Source organism: Onychostoma macrolepis, chromosome 09 (assembly GCF_012432095.1).
Source record: "Onychostoma macrolepis isolate SWU-2019 chromosome 09, ASM1243209v1, whole genome shotgun sequence".
NCBI lineage: Eukaryota > Metazoa > Chordata > Actinopteri > Cypriniformes > Cyprinidae > Onychostoma > Onychostoma macrolepis.
Window position 1 is genome coordinate 22,949,455 of NC_081163.1, and position 25,108 is coordinate 22,974,562.

The 25,108-nt window shown below is 38.1% G+C and overlaps 1 protein-coding gene across 1 annotated transcript in view; it reads right to left on the reverse strand.

Moving 5' to 3' along the window:
* Positions 1-4,217: 4,217 nt before the first annotated feature.
* The window catches only part of crfb2 (cytokine receptor family member b2), a 40,236-nt gene continuing 19,345 nt past the window's right edge, over positions 4,218-25,108 (reverse strand). The window contains exons 4-7 of the mRNA XM_058786556.1: positions 17,374-17,522; positions 8,755-8,905; positions 7,985-8,094; positions 4,218-6,412 (exon numbers count right to left, since the gene is read on the reverse strand). Coding sequence (XP_058642539.1) covers positions 5,756-6,412; positions 7,985-8,094; positions 8,755-8,905; positions 17,374-17,522 — 1,067 coding nt within the window. The 3' untranslated portion in view covers positions 4,218-5,755. The remainder of the gene's footprint in view (positions 6,413-7,984; positions 8,095-8,754; positions 8,906-17,373; positions 17,523-25,108) is intronic.

Genomic DNA, 25,108 nt, shown 5'->3' on the forward strand with positions numbered 1-25,108 from the left:
AAAGCAAGTTAATCGCCAGTCTTCCTTTGATGAGACAATGACTGAGTGCGAACGAGTCACGAGCCCACTACCTAGCCTCTATGTGGCCATTGGATGCTGCTAACAGTTGCTGTCAGGAAATATTTTTTAGCGGAAGGACAGCATTTAACGAACTTGCTTCAAAAAAGTAACATTTCAATATATACAATTTGGGTTTTAATATTTTTTATTGTGACGGTAACCGTTTTGAAAAAAAGTTGAAATTTAGATTTTCGCGCGAAGCAGTACATCAATTAGCGTCTATGCTAACGTTAGCCAAATGTTATTTGAAGCATAACTCTGGAACGGAATGAGATATCTTCACCAAACTCGGTACAAATGTGTATGAGCTCAATCTTTGGTCACATAATAAAAATTGCGCAGCTCTGCCACTTGGGGGTGCTATAAGACTGGAAAAATATAAAAACAGTGATAACTAAGTTTATTAGGTCTGATTGACTTGAAAATTGGTATGCAGCGTCTTGGTCCAAAGGGGCACGAGTTGGTCATTTGCGAGTTGGGCAGATACGGTCATTTGCGTATCTCAAAAACATGGCCGCCATCGGCCAATGAAATTTAAACACCTATTAAACAAGGTTAACAGAGGTCGATCGGAATGAAACTCGGTGGGCATGTTCAACTCATGGCCCTAAAGGTCTGTAAGAATTTTGAAAGAAATCGGCCACTAGTTGGTGCTAACGAGATTTCTTGGCTCTGTAATCATGTGGCGTTTCACAAATCCACACAATATGTATATCATTTGATAGATCTCCTCATAATGAACAAATTTGCCTCAAGAACCATTGCTGTCAATCAAGTCGCTCAATCTCGATCAAACCACTGCAGTAATAATCTCTGGACTCCCTAGATCAATAATAATCGAAAAAATGTTGAATTTTGTAGAAAATGACCTCAAATTGTAGACTATGTTAATATATTCACACAAACACTAGATCTTCATATCATATGATAAATCTCCTTATTCTGAACAACTTTGTCTGTAGGATCACTGCTGTCAATCAAATTGTTCTTTAAATATTTGAGATTATTTTTTTTTAAAAAACTACTTTTGTGAACTGCTGCTCGGTTTTTAACTTAAAATCAATAAAATCAGTGCAGTACTATTCTCTAGACTCTCTAGATCAATAATTATCAAAAAATGTTGTACATTTGCCTTTGGACAGCTGTAAATGCAAATTAATAAAATGTCCTTGATATAGAGTACCCAAAGGCCTATAAATCCTAAAAGAAAGCCCTCAACTTCTCTTAAAACTGTGTAAAATGATGCATAATTTCATTCTAAACAAGCGTGCAAAATTTAAGAGAGATTGGGCAAAAAGTAACACTATAATACTTATAAAATTTAAAAACACAGTGTTGTATGAGAAATTGAAATTTATAACCACTAGATGGCAGCAGAAGACCACTAATGGGCTTATTAAACTCTCAAACAGAACTGTTCATAGCTTTTCTCATGGAGATATTATAAAATCACTGTTATAACATTTAAAGTCACATTTAATTCAAGTTTACCATTTTGTTATGTCAGTTTTTACAATTTTGCCATATTATGATCACAGAGAAACCTGAAAATGACTATATAAACTCTTAAAAAGAGAAGACTTACAAAAAATATTGTCACCTGTCGTTTATTTCAAATATCTATATCAGCAACAAAATATGTGTGCATGTATGTCCGTGTATGAGTGTGTCTGTGTGTGTGTGTAAGCAAGCTTAATGATTATTAATATGATAGTTTAACCATTTCATTTCTATTTGTGTGTGTCTGTGTGTAAGCATGCTTATTGAATATTAATATAACAGTTTAACATTTTCATGTTTGTGAGGATGTGTTATTTGGCAAAAATACCACTATAATAGTTATAAAGATAAAAACACAGTGTTGTATGAGAAATTGAAATTTATAACCACTAGATGGCAGCAGAAGACCACTAATGGGCTTATTAAACTCTCAAACAGAACTGTTCATAGCTTTTCTCATGGAGATATTATAAAATCACTGTTATAACATTTAAAATAACATTTAATTCAAGTTTACCATTTTGTTATGTCAGTTTTACAATTTTGCCATATTATGATCATAGAGAAACCTGAAAATGACTATATAAACTCTTAAAAGAGAAGACTTACAAAAATATTGTCACCTGTCGTTTATTTCAAATATCTATATCAGCAACAAAATATGTGTGCATGTATGTCCGTGTATGAGTGTGTCTGTGTGTGTGTGTAAGCAAGCTTAATGATTATTAATATGATAGTTTAACCATTTCATTTCTATTTGTGTGTGTCTGTGTGTAAGCATGCTTATTGAATATTAATATAACAGTTTAACATTTTCATGTTTGTGAGGATGTGTTATTTGGCAAAAAATACCACTATAATAGTTATAAAGATAAAAAACACAGTGTTGTATGAGAAATTGCTATGTATAACCACTAGATGGCAGCGGAAGACCACTAATGGGCTTATTAAACTCTCAAACAGAACTGTTCATAGTTTTTCTCATGGAGATATTATAAAATCAATGTTATAACATTTAAAATAACATTTAATTCAAGTTTACCATTTTGTTATGTCAGTTTTTACAATTTTGCCATATTATGATCATAGAAATATAAACTCTTAAAAAGAGAAGACTTGCAAAAACTATTGTCACCTATCATTTATTTCAAATATCTATATCTGCAACAAAATGTGTGTGCATGCATGTCCGTATGTATGAGTGTGTCTCTGTGTGTAAGCAGGCTTAATGATTATTAATATGATAGTTTAACCATTTCATTTCTATTTGTGTGTGTGTGTGTGTGTGTAAATATGCTTATAGAGTATTAATAAACTAGTTTAATCATTTAATTTCAGTGTGTGTGTATGTATGTTGTGTGTCTGTGAGCCTATTCTCCATTTTTGATGTGTTTAAAATCATCATATTTCTTTGGGAAATTACCTGCATTTGCCCAAAATGCTATTTTTAATAATTGATTTAGGTGGTTACAGGCATGTAAACACAAAATCTTTTTTCTTATGTGCTTAAATGTTTGAACCCCGGTAATTGCTGCTTGCAGCTTGTTTATATTGTTTCTTTGATGTCATGTTTATTTGTTTATACTGCTTTGTGGCCTCATCAGTCATCAAGAGCTGAAATATAATTTTGGCCTCAATGAAGCTTTCTTTGAAGCTTTTTTATCTGTGTTGTGATTACATCACTCTGTTTTGCCCAACTTGCCTTTCATATATAAATGTATCAACTTAAATTGTCTTCCTTTTATCCAATCACAAGTTTTCCAATCTTAATCTGGCGGGGCTCAGAATTCAGCACAACACCGGCTCATTCTATATATGTGTCTGTATGGGATGCGTCTGTCTTTCCCTCAATATTGATCAAACCTCTTGTTCAGTACAAATCCATATTCCGCTGAAAGACGTCACTCGCCTGCTTGGGAGATCATGGAGGACAGTCAGCGCGCAAAGTTATTAAATTTAGGTTAAATTAAAATCTGACTACATTTTATTATCTAATCTGACTCCATATTATAATGACCTCACATTTGGATTAGAATGCCAGTTGTTATCATTCTTAAGATAATTTATCTAGACATCTGATTATTCTATTTATTTAATATTATTGTACTCCTACATTCGGGTGCTCATGTCACTCAGAGATATCGCTTCTGTGTATCTTACGATCGCATTCTTGTCAGTCTTGGTTATTAGAAAGAGGTAACTGGCTAATACTTTAGACGGCCACTCCTATGCTTGCTCATTCTAAAAGTACTTTTATTTAGCCCCCATAGATTTGAACACACTTGAATAAAGCAACATTATTTCTAGTCAGAGGTCACAACCACTACTACAGATACTACTACACTACAACAGACCAACATGGTTTCCCCATGTACACTTACCTAGAATAATATTACAATAAACAGAGGTTAGGCTCACCCTATTTAGGTTGGTCGGACAACATTCAGTTGACCTAAACAGAAATTCACTATAAGCCCTTGCAATCTAAGTACACTTGAACTAATGCGAAGTGTTAGCCGGATCTCTAAAGATGCATTTGGTGTGCCCTATGCTCCATCTCAACTGAATTTGAATCCGTTACTAACCTGGCGCAGGAAATGCGGTAACAAGGATACATCGTAATCTACTAGAGTCAATAATTACACAGTAAAACAGAATAAATTCAAATGTAACAATTTATTATCAGTCAGATAAATATGTAATGCAAAATTACATAGCCAATTCAAAGATATCAAATCAATACAAGACATCAAAATCTTAAAGATGAATCTAAGAGTAAGATGCATATCTGACTTTAGAAAAATACATAGTATGTAGTGTGTGAACACACTTCCTACCACGGGCTCATTTCGGCTACAGAAGGCACCCTGATCTTCTTGCAAGATTTCCTTAAGTACCGCTGTCTACAAGAAATGGTCTTAACACACTGGTATGTTTTGGGAGGAGCAGTAATGTCTTGGAAAAAAGCGGTTGCTAACAAGTGGCTAAATGAGACTACAGAGGTCATTGGGGCCATTAAACACAGGACAGGAAATCTCATCTACTCAGTAGTGCACTTTTACAGCCTCACTGGATTTATAATCACACTCTTGGAAACTATTCAAAGCCACTAGAAGGCAAGTCTGCAACCTTTAGCCAAAAAAGCAAAACAGGAAAGGCTAACACTGCAGTTTTGGCGGTATGCAGGGAAAGAGAAAAGAGCGAGAGTCTACAATGAAAAAAAAAGCCATTTTATAAGAAGGTCACAAGAGTTTTTGCGGCAAGTGGGATTCAATTCACAGCACTCCTAATTTATTCCTATTGTTACGAATGGATTCGCGTGTTTCTAGAGAAATGGTATATCATTTGCTTATGTGTGTGCGTGCGTAGGTCTTTTCCTGTGTTTCTCTGTCTCTCCCTCTTTCGCTCTAATTGTTTACAGGTGAAGCTGATTAGGAGGACTGAGCTGGTTGGTGACAGGAAGGATTGCCGCAGTATTCAAGTCATCTGGTGGAAGGAATTGTTGGCTCCCCGCTCTCCTGGTGGCTTTGTTGTTTCCACTGTTCAACGTGTGTATGTGAAAGCATCGCTAACTGAGACATTTGTTGTCAACCATTGATTAAAGTAATGGTTTAGTTGTAATTGTACTTTTGGTTGCTTACGTCCTGGACCTTGTTTCAGTGGAAAAATGTATTTTCTCTTTGAGTAGGGGTTTAATTTGTAATTCGTAACACTATGATATCCTTAAACAGTCAATGAATGAATGATATTTTTTCCATTCGTTTTAAAATCCCATTGGGATTTTTTTAAAAGCCTTTGTTGAAGCTCTACAAGTCATGAACCAAGCCAACCGGCTATGAGGTGAAACACAACAGTACAAAGTTTTTAAAAATCAGACAAAAATGACAAAGGTACAAGACTGTTTACTTAATGCTTTAATGAGGGAAAGAACTACAATCCCAATGCTAATGGGTATTCCAGACAAATAAGAGTAATACATGTTGGTATGCCATGATTTCCATCAGACTGAAATGCATATTGAAAGATAATAATAATAATAAAAACACTTAAAATGCAAAAAATCAATCAAGAAATAAAAATAGAGTATACATCTCTATATATTATCAGAATTTCAGAATGCTTGCATGTGCTTTTAGATTCCCAGATCTACTCTCAGTCTCAATTGATGTAAAAGGATGTTCGTTTTCTCAGGAATCTAATTTCGACTTAAGTACCCTGAATCATCATCATCATATTCCTCTAAAATGTTCATCTGAATGGACTTTTGAGAGTTTTGGGACTGTGAATCAGAAATCCAGGTAGATGTAGCACAAGTCTGTAACAGGTGCTGAGGACAGGATTGTTGCACATCTTCAGTAATGCAGGTTTTATCAGGTTCAGCTTTATCAGAAACTCCTCCTAACATGACAGAAAACAGGTTTACATCTGTACTGCTCTCTCCGTCTTCATTCTCCACGTGTGTGGGAAAAACAGAACTTAAACTCTGAAGTGCACTTGTTGCTTTAAGGAGCCTAGGAGAGGCTGTTGGTTCAGTATGGATATGGCTGCCTTCAAACACAATCAGACTACCACTGTGAGCATCTGTGGAAGACGCAAGGCTTGTATCTGGAATTTGATTCATAAGCAAACCAGAGCTAGATGACACTGGAAAAACAGAGAGCGGGGAACCTCGAGTGTTCAGATAGTATGCCTCTAGTCTCTCATATTTCAAAACCTCTTCTGCCTCTTCTTCCATGTCATTTTCCTCTCTGTTTGTCTTCAACTTTTCGATGGAGTTTCTCTCCTCACAGAGCTTGTTAATGGATTCACCAGCAGTGACAAGAAGAACTTTATCCCTACTCTCAAATGAACTCTGGAAAACAACATGCATTAGTAATTATTAGTGATTATGTCAAAAAATACAGAAATTGAGGTGATAGGACAAAATAGAGCAGTAATGTTTTGTACACTGTAATATATATATATTATTCTTAAAAGGATTTGGATGTATGCTGTATGCAATGCCATGCAATAAAGGACTTTGACTTACAACTGGTTCATCCAGCAAGTTTTCTCAATTATTTAAAAGAAATTACAATGCACAGTATTCAATTAATTAAATGAAGAGTTCACCCAAAAATTTAAAACTTTACTCACCCTAAGGCTACCCAAGATGAGTTTGTTTCTTCATCCGAACAGATCTGAGAAATTTGGCATTCCATCACTTGCTCACCAATGGATCGTCTGCAGTGAATGGGTGCCCTCAGAATGAGAGTCCAAACAGCTGATAAAAACATCACAATAATCCACAGCACTCCAGTCCATCAATTGACAATTAAGTGAAAAGCTGCGTGTTTGTAAAAAACAAATCCATCATTACGACGTTTTTTTAACTCAAACCGATGCTTCCAGCTGAAATTCTTCGGTAGTCTCATCTGAACTAGTAGAGAAATATGCACAGAGTAAGAAATAGCTCAAAACAATGTAGGATATCAGAGAGCGAATCAGAAAAATTAAGATTCGATCAGATTGGTGTTGAACAACCCAAACAGCCAAATTCCACAGAGGCAACAAGACAAGAGATAACAAGACAACGCCATAAATCTGTCCATGGTACCCTCGAGCATGTGACCGCCTCAAAACTTCTACCAGCCACAACTCTGCATCTTCAGCCAACGCCCAACCATTGGCTTCCCAAGACATCACTTCAACTACTGAACTTCCAACCAATCAGCAACTTTGGGAAACCCCCTTTCGATGTGATAGGACAAAATCACAGGAAAGGACGCCTTATATAAAAGAATACCACTGGAGTTATGATGGATTATGGAAGTTAAAATGGAATTGTTTCTTACAAACAGCTTTTCACTTCACAAGATGTTAATTAATGGGCTGGAGTCATGTTAAATAACTGTGATTATTGTGATGCACTTATAAGCTGTTTGAACTCTCATTCTGATGGCACCCATTCACTGCAGAGCAGGGGTGTCCAATCCTGTTTCTGGAGAGCCAACATCCTGTTGCTCCAACCAGCTCCACCACAGTCGCCTGGAAGTTCTAGTGAGTCTAAGGACCTTGATTAGCTGATTCAGGTGACACTTCTGGACAGTGGCCCTCCAGGAACAGGTTTGGTCACCCCTGGTGGAGAGTATCCACTAGTGAGCAAGTGGTGGAAATTTCTCCAAATATGTTCCGATAAAGAAGCAAATTCCTGTAATATTTTGAATGGCCTGAGGGTGAGTACATTTTCAGAACTTTTAGGTGATCTATTCCTTCAAAACTTTTCTGAAAACAGTAATTAATATGGTTGCATTTTTGTGAAGCTAAAGCTTATTTTACTATACCTCTGTTTAGGTACTTTAGTCACAAACTGAATTTCTTGCATCACTTCTTGAAATGAAAAATGTCTGCCATGACCTTCTGAGTTACAAAAGACCAGACTTACCAGAACTGGAGGAAGATCTCTTTTTAGACAGAAACAGCGAGAGACAAATCTTGGTGTGCACATCAGTAACAGCAGCATCAGCAGACACAGAATAACAGAGATAATGGCATCTATAACAAATATACAACACTGGATTTTAGCATACTTTGGGGCAAATTCACAAAACGTTTACATGTTCGGTATTTCAGCTATGTCTAGTTTAACCAATTTTCTAGCTAAGGGTGCTTTCACACTTGGATGCCATTGCTTGGTCCAAACCAGAGTTCAGTTCCCCATTTCCTCTGTTTTCGTTTTACATTCTATTTTTGGTTCTGGACCACAGTATGGTTGCAGCAATGCTTGTATTAGCAGAAGCTGAACTAACTACATAACGACTTGCCTTTTTAGAGCTGCTTTACAGCAGAACTGAATTTTGTTTGCATCGAAACATTATTTTGCTGTACAGCTTTTATTTAACGCTGTAAAGCTGTTTTACACAATCTCTATTGCATAAAGCGCTATATAAATAAAGGTGACTTGACTTGATGATTTGCGATATGATACTATATAAATTAAAGTGCTTTCACATTAGCACTTTTGGTGCATACCTCGATCTGGTTATCAGTCTATTGCAATACGTCAAATACAAGAACATTCAGAGCAACTGAAATTGAAACTGTTGTCAAGGACATGATTAACTGATGCATTATCTTTAGCCATTAAAATTTTTTTTAATCTATAGTATCAATGTAATACTGTTGGAGTCTATTACATTTTACAAAATACAGTACCTGAAACATTTGCTCTTTCGGGAATGGAAGCACATACTGCTGGTCTACTGGGAGGGCTGAGATTAATGATACTGACATTCACACAGTACCTTCGGCCAGGGGGCAGGTCCTTTAGGGTCACATTCTTTAACCCTTCAGTATCCACATGAATCTATAAGTGAACACAAAGAGCAGCAAATACAACATTTGCAATTGCTGAAAAGTTTACTTTCATTACACTACTGTAAAGAGATCTTGCAGTAGATGAGTGAGAGAACAAATAAAGCTCAGTCTTATTCTGAGTATAGTAGCCTTATGTAGCCCTGCCCCTTTTAACGCTGCACTTGTTGTCTTCTGCCTCCCGCATTATATTTCCACAGCGTGAAGATAAGATCTTACGGATTAATAAATGAACCACCTCTTTTTAAATCTTCCCGGTCCTCTGACATTAAGTATGTTGTCTGCTTCAAACATTAAGATGTTCCTAATAACTTCTGTTAACTCAACAAGTTAATCCACTTCACCAGCTAATTATTCTAAGAGATGCTATAGAGCTACGGAAGTTCAAAGAAAAAATGACTAAAGATGGCTACATGCTTGTTTCTCTAGTGCATTAGGTCTATAACTGTGGCGGGTTGAGGAAGACAGCGGAGACTAAAGTGTTCAAATGAGCAACCGTGTCCAAAATAAACAGGGGATCTGCTGTCCTTGCTGTGCCCAGGAGTAGTGAAGGCAGAGAGTGTCAAGTGTGTTTGGCCCAGGTAACAGGCCTAAAAGAGGGGTGTGCTTTGCTCTTAACAGTGGCATCATTCACTTCAATTGATTCTCATCACATGCCACTAGTTCTGTTGACAACCACACCCATTCCAGTGGGAATTCTGGTGAAGGGCAGCGATTAACCGATTTTTAAGCCACAGCCGCAATAATCACTTGTAAAATTGTGTTTTCAAATGAACTGGCATCATGATTGTTTTCTGAAGTATGTCTTCTTTAAGACCATACGTGACCCTGAAAACCACAAAAACAGTCATAAGGGTCAATTTTTGGAAATTATCAATATCATCTGAAAGCTGAATAAATAAGGTGTATTGTAAGGATAGGAAAATATCTGGCCGAGATAAAACTATTTGAAAATCTGGAATCTAAGGGTGCAAAAAAACAAAATATTGAGAAAATCGCCTTTAAATTTGTCTAAATAAAGTTGTTAGCAACGCATATTATTGATCAAAAATTCGATTTTGATATATTTATGGTAGGAAATGTACAAAATATCTTCACTTAATATCCTAATGATTTTTGGCATAAAAGAAAAATCGATAATTTTGACCCATACAATGTATTTTTGGCTTTTGCTACAAATATATCCGTGCTACTTGTGACTGGTTTTGTGCTCCAGGGTCACATATTTCATAGTGAAAAACAAATGATTAAGGTTGTGATGATTAAAGGTTAAATTTACAATACTGAATTCACAATACTGTACTTGTTGTCACAGTACCACAATGGTAACACTTTATAATAACGTTCAGCTGTGAGTCATTTATAAGTGATTAGTAAATGATGAACTAATCATTTACAAAACATAACTGTGTTTATAAATGATTAATAAGTTATGTTAATATTTTATCTATGTTTTATAGATTAAGTTATAAATCATTTACAAGTGATTAGATAATGATGAACTAATCATTTACAAAACATGACTTTATGTTCACAAATGATTATTTTTTTTATTTACTTATTTAACCAGGAAGGTTCCATTGAGATACAATATCTCTTCTACCAGGGAGTCCTGGTCAAGATAGGCAGCAAAGGACAAATTTACAAAGAAATACACATCACCACACAATGAACAAACATAAAACACAATTTTCTAAAAACAATACAAATCCTAGTCAGTCCATATTCCATATGTAATGTACCTTGAAGCTCATTCCATAAATACGGAGCATAATTAGAAAAAGCAGAACGTCCTATCTCTGTATGAAACAAATGATGTGTAACACATTTACAAGTGATGAATTGTTTACACTTTAGATTAGGGCAGTGTTTCCCAATCACTGTGCCGCGGCACACTAGTGTGCCATGACGGGTTGTCGGGTGTGCCGTGGAAAATTATCTAAAACTTCCATATCTCTATTATATTTTGTTATTAGGGCCCGAGCACCGAGGTGCGAGGACCCTCTTGGAATTGCTCCGTTTATTATTATTAGGGCCCGAGCACCGAGGTGCGAGGACCCTCTTGAATTGCTGCTTATTATTAGGGCCCGAGCACCGAGGTGCGAGGACCCTCTTGAATTGCTCCGCTTATTATTATTAGGGCCCGAGCACCGAGGTGCGAGGACCCTCTGAAATTGCTTCGCTTATTATTAGGGCCCGAGCACCGAGGTGCGAGGACCCTCTTGGAATTGCTCCGTTTATTATTATTAGGGCCCGAGCACCGAGGTGCGAGGACCCTCTTGGAATTGCTCCGTTTATTATTAGGGCCCGAGCACCGAGGTGCGAGGACCCTCTTGAAATTGCTTCGTTTATTATTCTTCTTCTTCTCCAAAGTGAATCGCATTTTGGAGGGCCTAAACATGCTCCAAAACTCATGAAACTTTGCACACGGGTCAGAACTGGTGAAAATTTACATCTGATATGGGTTTCAGAAGTGGGTGTGGCAAAATGGCTCGATAGCGCCACCTATAATATTTCAAAAGAGTGCGCCTCGAGCTCGTTTTATGTACATGCATCAAAATCGGTACACACGTGTACCACACCATTACCTACAAAAAAGCCTCTTGGTACAAAATCCAAAACCCAACAGGAAGTACGTTATTTTGAATTTCCTGTTCGATTTTTGTGCAGTTTTTGCAATTTCCAGGCTTCGTACTTTGACGAACTCCTCCTACAGTTTTAATCGGATCGTCTTCAAATTTGCTGAGTGTAATCATAAGGCCTTTGCGATGTTAAATTGCGAAGATCTAGAGTTTTTGCCAAGGGGCATGTCCCTGGCGGCCTGACAAAGTTTGATGTTTCGCCATGAAACAGGAAGTTGCTGTAACTCAGGCAAGCAATGTCCGATCTGCCCCAAACTTCACACGTTTCATAGGAGTTCAGTCCTGAACACATGCTGGCAACAGGAAGTGACATGTTTAACACTGTAATGGACTCCTAGGTGCATATTAAAAAGTGTCAACAAGTGATAAATAGGCTGGCAGCATGCTACAAGCATATTAAAACATGCTAGCAACACTTAGCTAAGTGCTAAAGCATGTTAGTAATGCGGTGAAACAGGAAGTTGCTGTAACTCAGGTATGCAGTGTCCAATCTGCTCCAAATTTTACAAGTTTGATAAGAGGCCTGTCCTGAACACATTTACATTCCCGTATTTGGTTATAGTCATAGCGCCACCTGCTGGCAACAGGAAGAGACATGTTTTAGACTGTAATGGACTCCTAGGTGCATATTAAAAAGTGTCAGCGAGTGATAAATAGGCTGGCAGCATGCTACAAGCATACTAAAACATGCTAGCAACACTTAGCTAAGTGCTAAAGCATGCTAGTAATGCAGTGAAATGGGAAGTTGCTGTAACTAAGGTATGCAGTGTTGAATCTGCCCCAAATTTAACATGTTTGATAAGAGGCCTGTCCTGAACACATCTCCATTCCCGTATTTGGGTATAGTCATAGCGCCACCTGCTGGCAACAGGAAGTGACATGTTTTAGACTGTGATGCACTATTAGCAACACATTAAAATATGCCATTGTGTGCTAAACATGTTAGCAACATGCTCAAACATGTTAGCAACACTTAGCTAAGTGCTAAAGTATGCTACTAACTCCATCAAACAGGAAGTTGTTGTAACTCAGGCATACAATGTCCAATCTGCCTCCAACTTTACATGTTTGATTACAGTCGTGGCCTGAAGACATCTAAATGCTCACATTCGGTTATAGTGATAGCGCCACCTACTGACAACAGGAAGTGACATGTTTTACACAGTGATGCACTTTTAGCAACACTGTAAATTATGGCATTGTGTGCTAAACATGCTAGAATAATGGTCAAACATGCTAGCAACACTTACTAAGTACTAAAGCATGTTATTAATACCATGACACAGGAAGTTGTTGTAACTCATGCATACAATGTCTGATCTGCCCCAAACTTGACATATTTGATAAGAGTCCTGGCCTTAACACATCTGAAGGCCAATATTCAGTTATAATCATACTGCCACCTTCTGGCAACAGTAAATTACTTGTTTTACACTAACTTAAACATGCAATGTCCGGTCTGCCCCAAACTTCACATGTTTGGTAAGAGTCCTGGCCTGAACACATCTTAAGGCCAATATTCATTTATATTGATAGTGCCACCTGTTGGCAACAGGAAATTACTTGTTTTACACTAACTTAAACATGCAATGTTCAATCTGCACCAAACTTTATATGTTTGATAAATGTGCTGGCCTGAAGACATCTACATGCCAATTTCCAGTTACATACATAGCGCCACCAGCTGGCAGCATGAAATTACTTGTTTCACACTAACTTAAACATGCAATGTCCAATCTGCACCAAACTTCATATGTTTGATAAATGTGCTGGCCTGAAGACATCTACATGCCAATTTCCAGTTACATACATAGCGCCACCAGCTGGCAGCATGAAATTACTTGTTTCACACTAACTTAAACATGCAATGTCTGATCTGTCCCAAACTTCACACGTTTTATAAGAGTCATGGTCTTAACACATCTTAAGGCCAATATTCAGTTATAAACATACCGCCACCTGCTGGCAATAGGAAATGACTTGTTTTACACTAACTTAAACATGCAATGTCCAATCTGCACAAAACTTCATATGTTTGGTAAGAGTCCTGGTCTGAAGACATCAAAAGGCCAATATTCAGTTATAATTATAGTGCCACCTGTTGGCAACAGGATACGTCATGCTTTGCACTAACTCAAACATACCATGTTCAATCTGCACCAAACTTCATATGTTTGATAAAAGGACTGGTCTGAAGACATCTACAGGCCAATGTTAAGTTATAGACATAGCACCACCAGCTGGCAGCAGGTTTGGCACATATAAATGACTTTAACGTTTTCCTCTATATTTGGCTTTTTAAATGCATATTGCTCACCGTTCCCTGTCTCCCTGAAGCCACCGTTGGCGGTGAGCCCGGGTGCGAGGGCCTGATCATCGCTGCTTGCAGCTTTAATTAGGGCCCGAGCACCGAGGTGCGAGGACCCTCTTGGAATTGCTCCGTTTATTATTCTTCTTCTTCTTCTCCAAAGTGAATCGCATTTTTGAGGGCCTAAACATGCTACAAAACTTATGAAACTTTGCACACGGGTCAGAACTGGCGAAAATTTACATCTGATATGGGTTTCAGAAGTGGGTGTGGCAAAATGGCTCGATAGCGCCACCTATAATATTTCAAAAGAGTGCGCCTCGAGCTACGTTTTATGTACATGCACGAAAATCGGTACACACGTGTACCACACCATTACCTACAAAAAAGCCTCTTGGTACAAAATCCAAAACCCAACAGGAAGTACGTTATTTTGAATTTCCTGTTCGATTTTTGTGCAGTTTTTGCAATTTCCAGGCTTCGTACTTTGACGAACTCCTCCTACAGTTTTAATCGGATCGTCTTCAAATTTGCTGAGTGTAATCATAAGGCCTTTGCGATGTTAAATTGCGAAGATCTAGAGTTTTTGCCAAGGGGCATGTCCCTGGCGGCCTGACAAAGTTTGATGTTTCGCCATGAAACAGGAAGTTGCTGTAACTCAGGCAAGCAATGTCCGATCTGCCCCAAACTTCACACGTTTCATAGGAGTTCAGTCCTGAACACATCTGCATGCTCATATTCGGGTACAGTCATAGCGCCACCTGCTGGCAACAGGAAGAGACATGTTTAACACTGCAATGGACTCCTAGGTGCATATTAAAAAGTGTCAACAAGTGATAAATAGGCTGGCAGCATGCTACAAGCATACTAAAACATGCTAGCAACACTTGCTAGCTAAGTGCTAAAGCATGCTAGTATTGCAGTGAAACGGGAAGTTGCTGTAACTCAGGCATACAGTGTCCAATCTGCCCCAAATTTTACAAGTTTGATAAGAGGCCTGTCCTGAACATACATACATTCCCGTATTTGGTTATAGTCATAGCACCACCTGCTGGCAACAGGAAGTGACATGTTTTAGACTGTGATGCACTATTAGCAACACAGTAAAATATGCCATTGTGTGCTAAACATGTTATCAACATGCTCAAACATGTTAGCAACACTTAGCTAAGTGCTAAAGTATGCTACTAACTCCATCAAACAGGAAGTTGTTGTAACTCAGGCATACAATGTCCAATCTGCCTTCAACTTCACATGTTTGATTACAGTCCTGCCCTGAAAACATCTACATGCTCACATTCGGTTATAGTGATAGCGCCACCTACTGACAACAGGAAATGACATGTTTTAGACTGTGATGCACTATTAGCAACACAGTAAAATATGCCATTGTGTGCTAAACATGTTATCAACATGCTCAAACATGTTAGCAACACTTAGCTAAGTGCTAAAGTATGCTACAGTTATAATTATAGTGCCACCTGTTGGCAACAGGATACGTCATGCTTTGCACTAACTCAAACATACCATGTTCAATCTGCACCAAACGTCATATGTTTGATAAAAGTACTGGTCTGAAGACATCTACAGGCCAATGTTAAGTTATAGACATAGCGCCACCAGCTGGCAGCAGGTTTGGCACATATAAATGACTTTAACATTTTCCTCTATATTTGACTTTTTAAATGCATATTGCTCACCGTTCCCTGTCTTTCTGAAGCCACCGTTGGCGGTGAGCCCGGGTGCGAGGGCCCGATCATCGCTGCTTGCAGCTTAAATTATAATTGCAATGCTTAGTGGTGTGCCGTGGGATTTTTTACATATCAAAACTGCTGCGGCAGAAACAAGTTTGGGAAACACTGGATTAGGGGATGCAGAAAGCTTTGTAAATGATTTATTCATGCGTTTACATGACAGGTTTTAAATATTATTATTGAGTAATATGTGTCTAAAGTGTTAAACTACTCATCAGTTGTAAATGTTTTACTCATCATTCGTAGATCTTTCACCCCAGTGTATACGCACACAACCTGTAAAACATTTACAACTAATGAGTATTTTATACTTTAGATTAGGGGATGCAGAAAGAGTTGTAAATGGCTTGTATACACCTACAGATCATTTGTAACAGGTAAGAAAGATCTACAAATGATGTGTAACACATTTACAAGTTATGAATTGTTTACACTCTAGATTTAGGGGGATGCATAAAGCTTTGTAAATGATTTATTAATGCGTTTACACAACAGGTTTTGAATGCTTTGTAGTGTGTACTGCAATGTAAGGGCTGACTAGTGAGGGTATAGACAGATGTCTTCTCTGACACACGTGGAGTATTTTAAAGCTGTGGACATGAGTGGAGGGTAAAACCGGTTCAACATTATCACTAGATCCCACACACTACACACAGAACACAAGTCTGTGCTGATGAGAGAAAGGGTTTAACACAACCCACTGAAATCCCCTGACTGTAAGCCATTTACACATGTTTATTCACTTGACAGCAAATAATTTATTATTCTTCAAAAAAAAAAAAAAAAAAAAAGCATAATTGCATTTTTGGGCTTTTTAACAGACCAGCTTACAACTTTAACGGACAATACATAAATTATATACTGATCATTTACTAATGGTTTAATCATCATTTGTTCATGATTAACAAATGTTTATTGAGATATTACAATGTTGACATTTCAATGATTTATAAGTGATTAATAATATATTAACTAGTAACTTAACTAGTAACTGTTAAACATTTACTAAGGATCTGTTTGATTATTTCATGATGCTATTTTTTAAGATAACTTAAGACAGATTTGTAAATCGTTAGCATATTACTTAATCATTTGTGAACGTAGTCATGTTTTGTAAATGATTAGTTCATCATCATCTAATCACTTGTAAATTATTTATAACTTAAGCTACAAAACATAGATTAAAAATATTAACATATCACTTATTAATAATTTATGAATGCATAGTCATGTTTTGTAAATGATTAGTTCATCATTAACTAATCACTTATAAATGACTTACAACTGAACGTTATTATAAAGTGTTACCGTTTAAATACAGTATGAGATACAGCAACCGTGTAATGAGGGAAGATCGGATATTTCTGTTTTTTTTGCTCAAATACTGTAGCACAATTAGCCAGCTGCAGAAAGAAACTAGTAGCCAGACAACAAATAAGTGATCAAGAGGCGGCTTTACTACATTCTAGCAGCACGGTTTCAACACAGTTAGCCATGGCCTAGAACAGTTTGTAATCATTCTGTGCTGAAACAAGCTCAAGTATAACTGGAACTGTTCATTACCATTCTTAAAACTGTTTGGCCCGATAGTGGAAAAGCGGCTTTAGATAGCCTGAGGGTGAGTAAAATTTCAGCAAATTTTAATTTTTTTTTGATCTCTTCCTTTAAAGTATGCAGTACACCTCTGGTGTTTAAAATCGACCGTATTATCTGTTCAGTTTACCCAAATTAAACCATGACAAGTTTGTTCTCTCACCTCTGCTCTATCTTCACTGCTGACCATCAACCTATAGTAGAAATTGAATGAATTGTAGATGCTGTAGAGTTTCTCAGCAGGTGCTCTGAGACTTATACAGAGCGACTGATTACATGCAGTTACTGTCAGCAGCGGAGGCTCAAAGGTGGCTGTAAGAGAAAAAAAGAAAAAGACATAAGATAAAAGACATAAAAGAAGAAAAAAACATGCTGAAAGAGACATTCTACATTCTAGTACCACATGTGATTACATACATATACATACATATTAGTGCTGTCAAACGATTAATAGTGATTAATCGCATCCAAAATAAAAGTTTTTGTTCTGTTTTGTGTGTACTGTGTATATTTGTTATGTATATATAAAGACACACACATACAGCATATTTTAAAAATATTTACATGTATATATTTATATTAATATAAATTCTATCATATATAAACATAACATATTTTTCTTAAATATATACATGCACGTGTGTGTATTTATATATAAATAATAAATATACACAGTACACACACATATATTATGTAAACAAAAACTTTTATTTTGAATGCGATTAATCGTTTGACAGCACTAATACATACAGTGGGTACGGAAAGTATTCAGACCCCCTTAAATTTTTCACTCTTTATATTGCAGCCATTTGCTAAAATCATTTAAGCATCATTAACACAGAATTGTTGACATTTTTGCAGATTTATTAAACAAGAAAAACTGAAATATCACATGGTCCTAAGTATTCAGACCCTTTGCTCAGTATTTAGTAGAAGCACCCTTTTGATCTAATACAGCCATGAGTCTTTTTGGGAAAAGTTTTTCACACCTGGATTTGGGGATCCTCTGCCATTCCTCCATGCAGATCCTCTCCAGTTCTGTCAGGTTGGATGGTAAACGTTGGTGGACAGCCATTTTTAGGTCTCTCCAGAGATGCTCAATTGGTTTTAAGTCAGGGCTCTGGCTGGGCCATTCAAGAACAGTCACGGAGTTGTTGTGAAGCCACTCCTTCGTTATTTTAGCTGTGTGCTTAGGGTCATTGTCTTGTTGGAAGGTAAACCTTCGGCCCAGTCTGAGGTCCTGAGCACTCTGGAGAAGGTTTTCGTCCAGGATATCCCTGTACTTGGCCGCATTCATCTTTCCCTCGATTGCAACCAGTCGTCCTGTCCCTGCAGCTGAAAAACACCCCCACAGCATGATGCTGCCACCATGCTTCACTGTTGGGACTGTATTGGACAGGTGATGAGCAGTGCCTGGTTTTCTCCACACATACCGCTTAGAATTAAGGCCAAAAAGTTCTATCTTGGTCTCATCAGACCAGAGAATCTTATTCAGGTGTTTTTTTAGCAAACTCCATGCGGGCTTTCATGTGTCTTGCACTGAGGAGAGGCTTCTGTCGGGCCACTCTGCCATAAAGCCCCGACTGGTGGAGGGCTGCAGTGATGGTTGACTTTCTACAACTTTCTCCCATCTCCCAACTGCATCTCTGAAGCTCAGCCACAGTGATCTTTGGGTTCTTCTTTACCTCTCTCACCAAGGCTCTTCTCCCCCGATAGCTCAGTTTGGCCGGACGGCCAGCTCTAGGAAGGGTTCTGGTCGTCCCAAATGTCTTCCATTTAAGGATTATTGAGGCCACTGTGCTCTTAGGAACCTTAAGTGCAGCAGAAATTTTTTTGTAACCTTGGCCAGATCTGTGCCTTGCCACAATTCTGTCTCTGAGCTCTTCAGGCAGTTCCTTTGACCTCATGATTCTCATTTGCTCTGACATGCACTGTGAGCTGTAAGGTCTTATATAGACAGGTATGTGGCTTTCCTAATCAAGTCCAATCAGTATAATCAAACACAGCTGGACTCAAATGAAGGTGTAGAACCATCTCAAGGATGATCAGAAGAAATGGACAGCACCTGAGTTAAATATATGAGTGTCACAGCAAAGGGTCTGAATACTTAGGACCATGTGATATTTCAGTTTTTCTTTTTTAATAAATCTGCAAAAATGTAAACAATTCTGTGTTTTTCTGTCAATATGGGGTGCTGTGTGTACATTAAGGGGAAAAAAAATTAACTTAAATGATTTTAGCAAATGGCTGCAATATAACAAAGAGTGAAAAATTTAAGGGGGTGTGAATACTTTCCGTACCCACTGTACATAATGTGATATTGTCTGTCAAATTACTTTGACATCGCTAGCTTTATAATCTAAACCACTAGAGCAGCGCATTAGCATTTTAGCTAGCCTGTTAAATTGTCATTTGGGCTTTACCATCTCTTTTATCTCTCTCTCGCTCCAACTTTCACGAGTTGGCATCAATCACAGTAAGTCACAGTCGAGTCAAGTCACCTTTCTTTATATAGCGCTTTTAACAATACAGATTGTGTCAAAGCAGCTTTACAGTATTAAATAGGAAAGTAGTGTGTCAATAATGCAAAAGGACAACAGTAAACACTCAATTTTCAGTTAAAGGCAGTTCATCATTGAATTCAATGATGTCATCATCCAGCTCAGTCCAGTTCAAATAGTATCTGTGCAATCAAGTCGACGATATCACTGGAAATTAAGTGTGCCCAAATCAGCAAGCCAGAGGTTTATAGCTGCTGCTTTTTTTGTCACTTGCACTGCTTGCCACATGTTTAGTGTAGCCTTCTCTGTCAGCGGCGAGGGATTGACATGTGATAAATGCAGGGGGACAGTCAGGCTAACAGAGAAGATTTCAGAACTAGAGACATGCATCTAAACTTTGTAAGTCTTAGCAAGTCCCGCACAACTGAACAGTTCCAGCTGAAACTAAGGTCTGTCTCCAGAATCACACCAAGATTCTTGACTTGATTTTAAGTTGTTTGACCCCTAGAGTCAAGGTATGCATTCACCTTGAGAACTTCATCTTTGTTTCCAAATGCAATGACTTCAGTTTTCTCCTTGTTTAACTGAAGAAAGTTATGGCACATCCAACTGTTAATTTCATCAATGCATTGGCAGAGGGATTCAATGGGGCTGTAGTCATTTGGAGATAAGGCTAGGTAAATCTGGGTATCATCAGCATAGCTGTGATAGGCAATTTGGTTCTTTCTCATTATTTGATTTAGTGGGAGCATATACAGGCTTAACAGGAGCGGTGCAAGAATTGAGCCTTGTGGGACTCCGCAGGTCATAGACGTCCACTTAGAAGGGAGACGTTATTATGTGAGTATAGGAGAGCATAAATCTAAGTATGAACTGAACCATTTGAGTACCATCCCAGAAAGCCCGACCCAGTTTTCTAGTCTCTCTAGAAGTATGTTATGATCTACAGTGTCAAACACAGCACTTAGATCTAGTAGTACCAACACTGATATTTTGCCAGAATCAGAATTAAAGTGAATATCATTTATATCTTAATGAGTGCTGTCTCTGTGTTGTGATGCGGTCGGAAACCACATTGAAAATTGTCCAGGTATCCATTTGAGTTTAAGTAGTTGTTCAGCTGATTAAAAACTACCTTTTCAGTAATACTGCCTATAAAAGAAAGATTTCATATTGGTCTATAGTTGCTCAATATGGTGCTATCAAGATTGCTCTTTTTCAGAAGGAGCTTAACAACCACAGTTTTCAGGGATTTTGGAAACGTCCCAGAAAGAAGTGAGGTGTTCACCACTTCTAAGAGATCTGCTTCTAAACAGTTAAACACACTTTTGAAAAAAGATGTGGGAAGTGTGTCAAGACAGCAGGTGCTGTACTATTTCTTCCAAAACTTTTATCAATTGCTTCAAAAACAGACATGATAACTTCTTTTTGAAATTGCGGTCGAATCTGTCTGACCTCTGCATAACTTGAGGATGTGCTAATCACCTTTCTGATATTATTGATCTTCTCAGAAAAGAAGGAAGCAAACTTATTGCATTTGCTGTTGGAGAGCATTTAACTGGGACTCTGATTTGGGGGTTTGTCAGTCTCTCAACAGTAGCAAAAAGAGTGCAAGTGTTGTTTAAGTTACTGTTTATAAGTTTTGAGAAGCAGGTCTGTCTAGCTGTGGCTAGTTCCACATTGAAAGCATTAAGGCTTTCTTTATAGATGCTATAGTGAATTTCAAGTTTCGTCTTCCACCACATCCGCTCAGTTTTGCTGCATTGTCTTTTCATACTCTGAACTGCTGTTGATTTTCTCCAGGGTGATTTTTGTCTGCCAGTCTTCTTACTGACTTTTACAGGAGCAATATCATCAATAACATTCTTAAATTTTGAGTTAAAGGAATTAAGGAGAAGATCAACAGAGTCTGCAGAAATGCTTGGTGTTAAAGACATAGCCTCCATATATAGCACACTAGTGTTTTTGTTAATGCATCTCTTTCTGACAGAGACAGATCTAGATTCAGTGGTAACAGAGATCAGTATATCAAAGAAAATACAGAAGTGATCAGATAGTGCTACATCCTTAATAACAATGGATGAAATGTTTAGACCTCTACTGATGAGTAAATCTAGAATGTGTCCACGACTGTGTGTGGGTCCATGCACATGCTGAATCAGGTCAAAAGTGTTTAAAACAGTTATAATTTATTTTATAGTTTTGATTTCTGCTTTATCCATGTGAATATTAAAATCCCCTGCAACAGCAAAACAGTCAAACTTTGAGAAATCATTGATAACAGTTCTGTGAACTATTCAACAAAGGCTGGAGAGTATTTTGGAGGCCTGTAAATAATGATAAACAGAATGTGTGGAGCACCTTTCAGCACAATACCTAGATATTCAAAAGACAAGTACTGACCAAATGACATTTGCTTGCATTGATAGACATCTTTAAATAAGAGCAGCTACACCTCCACCTCTCCTAACAGTCCTGCAGACACTTATAAAATTAAAGTTAGGAGGGGCTGTTTCATCGAGGACTGTTGCTGCCATCATAGCGGGGACCCGACACATATCACTGAGAGCTGTTATCAGTTGTGTTTGGTTCACCTACAGCAGATGGAGGGTTTGTTTTGGCTGCGTGGCGTTATCAGTGTCCTTGTGGGATGTGTCAACCACATAATGACTCGGAAGCTGATATAAAGTCCTGTGGTGACTCATATTCTGTCCAGGTGTGTGTGTGCCATTCAGGTTGAGTGGATTGGCACACACTACTGAAGGATGACGGAGGGAGAAATAGATATTGTCCTTTAGCACTCTTGCACCAAGTTTGTTTGGGTGGAGGCCATCCAGTTTAAACAGTTGTCTATGGCCCCAGAAAAGACTGAAGTTGTCGATGAAGTTGACCCCTTTTATACTGCAGGTTCTTTGTAGCCATGTATTCAGCCCAAGCAACCGTGAAAACATGTTAGTTCCCCTTGCTGGGAGTGGTCCACTGATGAACAACTGAACTTTAAGTCTTTGAAGTGTTTCAGAGAGTTCACTGAAATGCTTCTTAAGGAGTTCTGACTGCTCTTTCCGAATATCATTCTTCACCACATGGATGATGATTCGATTTGCAGTCTTGTGCTTCATTAGAATGTTCCAAAGTTCCCTGTTCATATCAGAGACGGTTGCTTGAGGAAAGCAGCTTGTAGTTGTAGCTGTAAGCCTGTTTTTGACCTGCATCATTAGGATGGCTTTGACGTGGGTTTTGTGGCTATGAATGAGGCTTTCAACTGTTGTGGATCCTTGAAACAGGTTATGCCACAAAAGTGACTTTAAAGACTTTCTCGTGGCTTGGATTGATGTCTACATTAAGGATTACTTGTTGCACTTCGGACATGTTAGGATGGTAATTTTGGACATTGGCTTTCATGGACATTGACTTCTACACCTGTGGGGAATGAACATTCAACATCAGTATCATTGTCATCATCATCTGTATCTCATAAAAACAGATAAGATTTTGACTTCTATGTTGTTCTGAGTTATTGTTGGCGAAATAGGTATGTTTTTTTATTGTGTATTAAGGTGTTTGAAAGACAAAATCTAGTTAGTGGTTCCCTCCCTATAAATCAGACTTATAACCAACACTTTTGTGAGAACAAGGTAACGGTTATATAAATGGCGCCCGAACAGGGACCCTGACTAGTTGTTTGAAAACAGTTGATACATGATGGCAAGTCAAGCAGCTCTGGATAAGGAAGAGTGTGCCAGAGGTAGATTTTGCATCTGGTTCATTCACCATACCCAGAGAACCCCTCAAAGATTTAATAACTACCTTTAGCGGTCTATACATAGATTCTGAAGAGGAAAGTGAAGATAGCATAGTTGATGTAATTGATGGCTCTGAGTTTGTTTTTCCACCACCCCCGCCACCTGCTTTGGAGAGAGAGACATTTTCTGATTCGGTTACCAACTTCATTGAACAGCTTACTAATAGATTCAATGCGTTGGAAGGACTAGCTGATGAATGTGTTAAGAAGATGAGTGGCTGGGTATCACAAGTGGAATTCCAGAACAAATGTAAAAGGATAGAAGATCGTTTGGTGTATCGGATGGAACGTGAATGTGAGAGAGTCAAGAACGTTGTGGAAATGTCTGTACAGGACCTCGGTCGATCGATGGTTGACTGTCTGAAAAGAAGGGATGGGCAACTTGAAGCCAAATTCAAATCAATTACTTCAATAACCACGCCTGTGACCACTAAAATTGGTTATGGTGCTCATGATGCTGAGCAAAGTCAAAATCATACCTATGAAGTTCAGCAAAGCTCTTTATCCAGTCAAGAGAAAACGTTAATGTCCTATAATCCACCGGTCAAATTAGACTTTCCTTGTTTCAGTAATAAGCAAGAGGAGGATCCTATTCTGTTTATTGAACGCTGTGAGGAATATTTTGCGGTTAGGCCATTGAGTGATCAGGAGATCTTGGCATCTCTTAACACAGTGTTAAAGGAAACTGCCAAAGACTGGTGGTAAGCCGAGAGAAGGAAAGTACATAGTTGGGGGCAATTTAAAGATATCTTCCTGCGATCTTTTCTTAGCGAAGACTATGAAGATGTGGCGTCACGAAGGCTGGTGGAGAGAAAGCAAGTTGCCAAGGAGAGCATAAAAGACTTTGCATTTCACTATCGTGCTCTTTGTTTAAGATGGAGAAAGAACATGTCAGAGAAAGACATTGTACTGGCCATATTACGTAATTGTAATCCTCGCCTGGCTAGTTTGTTAAGAGGTACCGTAACCAATGTTGGCGAGCTTGTAAGAATTGGGACACAAATTGAACGTGATTTTGATGAAGCCAAAAAATATTGGAATCCGGTAAATTCTGAAGAGCAAAAGAAAAAACATATACCCGCAAGCACTAGGGTGGTGCAGTCCATCAAAATGCAGCATCAAACTGTAAATAAATGGTCAAAATACCTATAGTCTTACGTGATAGTTTTTTTTGGCCATGCTGGATACAGGTAGTTCATTGTCTTTAATTCAAGAATCTGTCTGGAATCAACTGAGCAAGGGTGAACCAAGTCAGCCAAGCAAGGGCCAGACATTTATGTTAGCCAATGGGCAAAAGCAAGCAGCTACCACGGACGACACAGTGCTTGAATCCATACAAAGACTAACCCTTGAAGCAGAGACTACACCATCATTCAAGGAAAAATTGGAACGACTGTTGCTGGACTGGCCTACTGTATGCTCAAGAGAGATTGGACATTCTAGTATAGTCAAACATCGAATTATAACCACTGATGAAACTGCCAGTCAGAAAAAGGGCGTACAGACTTTCCATCGACAAACAGAAATTTGTTGATGATGAAATTCAGGAACTGTTGAACAAAAAGTTTTTTCATACAACCATCTGTCTCACCATT